Below are 6,087 nucleotides of genomic sequence, written 5' to 3'. Positions count from 1 at the left end.
TGAAAAAATCATATAAAAAGATTTAGTGTTATTCGTTACTATTTTTATTCTGTTCCCTTTCCGGAATTAAATTTTTAATTTAATAATAAATAAGAATACGTTTACTTGTTTTAATTTGTCTTCTTATTTTTAATTACAAAAATTATTATCTTATTTTTAATTTTCTATTTTTAAGATTTATACATTAAATAGAGAAGATCAAAAAAATTATATTTAGTGCTTTTTAGACTAAATTATACTTATAAATTTTTATCTTATTTTTATTTATTTATTTTGGTTATTAATATTTTAATTTTTTGTCAATTAATTTTTTAAAATAATAATTATTTTTAATTTTATAATAGGATTTTGAATTTTTTAATTTATTTATGACATAAAATTTATTTTATTAGATTAACTTTTATAAGTATTGTTGAACTAATTGATGTTCGAATTAAAAAAAAAATCATATCCATCATAAAAATTGAATGAAAATAAATCAAACTTGCTATTAGAAAGTTAAAAATAAAGTCTATTATTATATTATTTTATTTTTGTTGTTGTTCATAAAATTTATTTTTAATATAATTTTTATTATGCTTATAATATTATTTTTGTTGAAATATCAATTGGATTCAATAATTTTTACATAAATGTATGTAATTTTTATATTTTGAATTAATTAAAGAATAATTTAAAATTATATCATAAAATTAAAAATAATTTTTATTTTTTAAAGAATGAAAGATGAAAGATTTTAAAAATAGAATCAAACAATAATAGTTTATGAAAACTCCTCTCTTCCATTCCTTTCTAATTTTGATTTACATTAAAGGGTATCTTGCATAGAAGATAATTCTATTCAAGTCAAATATGATTATTATGGACAACAATTTAATACAACTACTTATTCAAAAGTTAAAATTCGAAATAATTAATTAAGCTAGAATAATACCTAGTAAGTTGACTAATATATTCATTTACAATTAACACTATGTTAAAAGTAGATGTTTAAAATAAATATTTTTAAAAAATAAGATACTAAATAGATCTTAAAAGTAAAATGAATAAAAATATACTTTAACTTAATTTTTATATAAAATTTTAAAAATAAATGACACTTTTTTCTTTTTACTGCAAGTATACGAGAGTTATAATCTAAATAAAAATAAAATAAAATAAAAGAATTGAAAACGGAAATTAATGGAACCGAGTCATTTTGATTTTCTTTTTCCCGGTAATTGGTGCCAAATGCAGGATAATCTTTTTCTTATTCTGAATAAGAAAATAATCTTTTTGTATTGTAAGTTTTGTGTAGGGTCCACATGATTGTCCCATCAAACTTACACGTGGCATCATACGCGTCGCTATCATGCGCCGTGCCGTTCTCTTTCCCTCTTCCTGTTTCTTCTTTAATTTTAAGCCTTCCCCTCTCTTCCTTTTGCACCTTTCAGACAAGCCAAAACCATAGTTAACACTTAACAGAGCCTTAAAGAACCAAGCTTTCTGTTCTCTATAGCTAATTTACGTGCTGGTAATGCCCGTTTCTGCACCACTCAGATATTGTTTTTTCTTCGTTTCTTTTCACTTGTTGTGTTGATCTTACACACCTGCTAGCCCTGCTGATATTAAGGGAAAAAAAAGAAGCAAAATATAAAATTTTAGTTAGAATGGGTTGTGGGTTTTTTTTTTTTTTTTTTTTTTTCATTTTGAAAAGTGGGGTTGATGCTTTTGTAATGTCATGCTTTATATTATAAAAAGATTTAGTTCTTCTATTGATCAACTTTTTTTTTATTTTATATTTTTTTATATTTTTATGATTTGAACTTCTCGGGGTCCTTTTTATATGCATGTCAAATTTGATTCAGAAGGGTTTTTTTTTTCTTTTATTTTTTGAGGGAGGTACTCTTGATCCTCATTCTGTGATGATCAAGTTTGATGCTTGTTCATGTCATTGATAACCATGTGAAGGGTATTTCTGGAATGTTCAGAATTCTTCCGATCAGATTAAAATTATTACATAGTTCCGTCACAAAAATGTTCATGATTACTGTTAATTATTATTATTATTATTATTCTCTTACTCTGGTAATAACATATTGCTTTTAATTAATTAATTTATGGTTTGTGGTTGTTATTGTTTTGCTACACCTATTTGTATACTTAAACAAGAGCTACAGCAAGGTTCTAGAACTTGTTATGCCTTATCCATGTTACTTGTGTGACGTCGCTTCCACTTTGTTTGTTTGTGAAAACAAGGGCCAAGAATATCTATCTGGCTTTGGTGGGAATGATTGGCAAGGAGAGTTTGAGAGCTGAAGTCTTGAACTTGAGCTTTGAGAAGCTGATGATGGTTGGTGGTTGTGGAGATATTTGTGTGAAAGGAGTGAACTTGAAAGCTGGGGTGATCACAGAGTGGAAGGATATTCCAGTGGAGCTTTTGATGCAGATTTTGTCACTTGTGGATGACCAAACCGTGATCATAGCTTCTGAAGTTTGTCGTGGGTGGAGAGAGGCAATTTGCTTTGGCCTTACTCGGTTATCACTGTCATGGTACATCATCTTTTTCCACCTTCCCTTTTAATGCTGTTTACCTGTTGAGGTTATGCTTGGAAGGCAGTGAAAATTGAAAGGTTTTTTTTTTTTTTTTTTTTTTGGGGTTATCTCAATTATAAAATTGTTGTATTTTTTGGTTTTCTGATTTCAAACATTTGTGCTTCAAAGTTCAAACATTGTAAACGACAAAAGCATGTTTTTACCGTTTGGTTTACAAAGCTTTGTACACGACGTAGATGATATTCTTGAAATTATTTATAAAGTTAGGAATTGGAAACATGTTTTCTCAAACCTAATATGTCGTAAACATGATCTATTTATCAAAGTGTATGATTCTTTGTTTGAATGGTTTATTATATGAACACGAGTTGATTTTGCTTTACTGCAATCTTGATTCTGCCCATAAGTTTTAAGTGACCCATCTTTAACATGTGTTTCTGGATTACTCAAGTAGAGACTGTGGGGAGGTAGCAATCCATTTTAATTTCATGTTTGTTTTATATTTCATTCAGCAAGATGGATTAATTCCTATGTATAGAAGAAGGCAAGTATAATATGCATGTCATCGAAACTGGCATATTTTTCTTAGTTTAAGAGTGGACTGGGATTTTCTTAGAGAATGTAGTGTGTGCCTATGGGATATAAGCATTTAACTTTCTAAGTCAAGTAAGCAGGTGTTGTTGCATGGATTTTGTACTGTGCAGTGGTTTAAATCACAACTAGAAGTTGCTGGTATTTGTTTTAATTGGAACTGGGATTGCTTTGCTTGATGACTTTATATACTTGTTTCACTTTTTTTCCCTCTAATCTATGCACCCGTCTCAAAACTCTAGATGAAAACAGGGGCTTGATGGCTTTGCAAAGTCTTTATTGTGGTTCAGTGACACGAACTGGTTGTAGTTATGCAGTGTTAGTAAATTTGAACTAGTAGAAGAACTATTGTGTCTGTGCTTTTTTTCTTTTTAATTTTTGGAGGGGGGGGGGGGGGGGGTTATGTTAAAAACGAGCAATAACTTTTATTATGTAATACCTTTCAGGTGTAGCAAGAACATGAATAACCTGGTCCTATCCCTTGCTCCTAAATTCACAAAATTGCAGACTTTAATCCTTCGACAAGATAAGCCTCAACTAGAGGACAATGCTGTTGAGACTATTGCAAATTTCTGTCATGACCTGCAAATCCTGGACCTCAGCAAAAGTTTCAAGCTTACTGATCGTTCATTGTATGCTGTAGCCCTTGGCTGCCGTGATCTTACAAAACTGAACATCAGTGGTTGTTCAGCCTTTAGTGACAGTGCCCTGGCTTACCTTGCCAGCTTCTGCCGAAAGCTGAAAGTTTTGAATCTCTGTGGATGTGTTAAAGCTGCATCTGATACTGCTCTACAGGTATGATTGAGACTTGTTGGTTTCTCATCTTCATAGAAGAACTAAGATGGTTGAGTATTAATCCAATAAATAAATGAAATGCAGGCTATTGGACACTATTGCAATCAGTTACAGTTTTTGAACCTTGGATGGTGTGAAAATGTCAGTGATGTTGGAGTGATGAGTTTAGCATATGGCTGCCCTGATCTTAGAACACTTGACTTATGTGGTTGTGTCCTTATAACAGGTATCATTTAAAATCTAAGTAGTTTAATTTTAAATGCCAATTGGTCGCGGTATTCATATTTTTGTTGTTTTTCTACCTGACTTGTTTAATTTCATTACTCACAACTTTCATCCCCTAGTGTTCCATATTTGAGCTAATTCTGGGGCTTAGGTGGGTGCTAATGAGAGACATGCTGATATTAAACTAATTCAGTAGTTTAATGTTTAAGTGTTAATAAAAGGGAAGGAAGCAGCAGGTGGATGACTGTATATGTTCTAGACCACCATGCGTACATGTTTAAATGCACACCATCTCTTCTAAATAATCAACGTTATGAATGCACATATTTTTTATCACCAACAAATACCTGAGTTGTGTTTCCTTATAGTAAATTGATGAGGTTGCTTAACAAGTAGAGGCAACATAATGTATTTGTACATACGAAGGAGCCTGTTGCAATACACATTGGAAACTGATAGAAGACACAAGCTAATGAACAAAAAAAAAAAATTATAATTGAGCTAGTAGAAATTGAGGCTAGATATATGGAAGACAAATAGGATAATCTAGACCATGGTCACTTAAACTTTCCCTTAATCACTTCTTGGAGAAGGGTTAGTTTGGATTAACTTTTTTAGAATCATTTTTAGGAGAAGGGTGAGTTTGGATAAAATTTTTCCATAATCACTTCTAGGAGAAAAAAAATAGAAAGCAAAATTAAAATAAACTTCTCTATAAGTTAAAACTAGCTTATGCATGAGTTAAAAACATGATTTTGGAGAAGTTGATAAGAGAGATCTTTTACAAATTAGTTTAAGAAGCAGTTTATTTCATTATTCTTTTATAATTTTTCCTCTTAGAAGTGCTTTTGAGGAAGTTTTCCCTATCAGACTCATAGTTTAAATGCTTTTATGGTCTTTAGATTAACAATTTGGACTCTTGTTTTGTTATTTCAGATGACAGTGTAATTGCCTTGGCAAACAGGTGTCCTCATCTGAGGTCCCTTGGGCTGTACTACTGCCAAAACATCACAGACAGAGCAATGTATTCTTTGGCACAAAGCAAAGTGAAGAATAGGATGTGGGGGTCTGTGAATGGTGGAAATGATGAGGATGGACTAAGGACTTTGAACATTAGCCAATGTACAGCCCTCACCCCTTCTGCAGTGCAGGCTGTGTGTGACTCATCCCCTGCTCTCCACACCTGCTCTGGAAGACACTCACTCATCATGAGTGGTTGTCTGAATCTTACTTCTGTGCATTGTGCATGTGCTGTCCAAGCACACCGTGCTATTGGCACTCTCTCCAACATTGCTCATTGAGCTTGAAGGGTTGTGTATAAAGACACTTTGATTTTGACCAAGTGCTCTTGAAGGGAGAGGTTTAGGTCTTGTAGATAAGTTTCCTGTTGAATGCTGCATCATGTCATGTTGATTGTAGAACAGCTTGAACTTGGTGCTTGAGTTTCTTTTGGTCTCCGAATTTCATGTGAAAGCTTAGAATGTTTTGGGTGTATAAATGGGGCTTATGCCTAGCTTGGCTGTGAATTTATGGTGAGACATGGACTTCTATAATGGTATGGTTTTATGCAAAGATGTGTTTTATTCTTCAATTAAACATTAGAATTTGTTATAAGGGTATTGGGATTCCTTGGGACACCGTCATTCATGAATCTGGATGATTCAATTGCTGTTAGGAAACATGATTAAGAGGAGAGGAAGAAAGGAAAAAAAAAAAAAAAAAAACCTAGAAGGTGGTTTTGCTCGATATGAGGAAAAATTGGGTTACATGAGTATAAATATGGCTTGTAAATTTTAATAATACTAAAATCTTAGATATCCAGCAGTTCTATGCAAAGCTTTGGGATAAGTAATATAAATAGTAAAACAAAATGAAATACAACGAAAGATGTCGGAAATGTGTCGGTTAAAAGGAATATAAAGACAAACAATTAAGACAAAA

At 31.7% G+C, this 6,087-nt stretch overlaps 1 protein-coding gene across 1 annotated transcript; it reads left to right on the top strand.

Annotated features, from left to right (window-relative positions):
* Positions 1-1,379: 1,379 nt before the first annotated feature.
* Positions 1,380-5,718, top strand: LOC109815750 (F-box protein SKP2A). The gene is made up of 5 exons (XM_020380550.3): positions 1,380-1,513; positions 2,239-2,532; positions 3,573-3,921; positions 4,006-4,147; positions 5,083-5,718. Exons 2-5 carry the CDS (start codon positions 2,270-2,272, stop codon positions 5,445-5,447), a joined length of 1,119 nt encoding a protein of 372 aa, XP_020236139.1. The 5' UTR covers positions 1,380-1,513; positions 2,239-2,269; the 3' UTR covers positions 5,448-5,718.
* Positions 5,719-6,087: the final 369 nt, after the last annotated feature.

The sequence above is a fragment of the Cajanus cajan genome, chromosome 9 (genome assembly GCF_000230855.2).
Source record: "Cajanus cajan strain Asha chromosome 9, NIPB_CcT2T_4, whole genome shotgun sequence".
Classification (NCBI taxonomy): Eukaryota; Viridiplantae; Streptophyta; class Magnoliopsida; order Fabales; family Fabaceae; genus Cajanus; species Cajanus cajan.
This window is presented reverse-complemented; position numbering and strand designations above follow the sequence as displayed.

What these genes read in the sequence shown, in the direction of transcription:
- LOC109815750 (XM_020380550.3), top strand. Translation starts at nt 2,270, where the DNA reads ATGATTGGCAAGGAGAGTTTGAGAGCTGAAGTCTTGAACTTGAGCTTT. An exon ending in CATCTGATACTGCTCTACAG is followed by an intron (nt 3,922 to 4,005) that starts GTATGATTGAGA and finishes AATGAAATGCAG; the next exon opens with GCTATTGGACACTATTGCAA. An exon ending in TGGTTGTGTCCTTATAACAG is followed by an intron (nt 4,148 to 5,082) that starts GTATCATTTAAA and finishes TTGTTATTTCAG; the next exon opens with ATGACAGTGTAATTGCCTTG.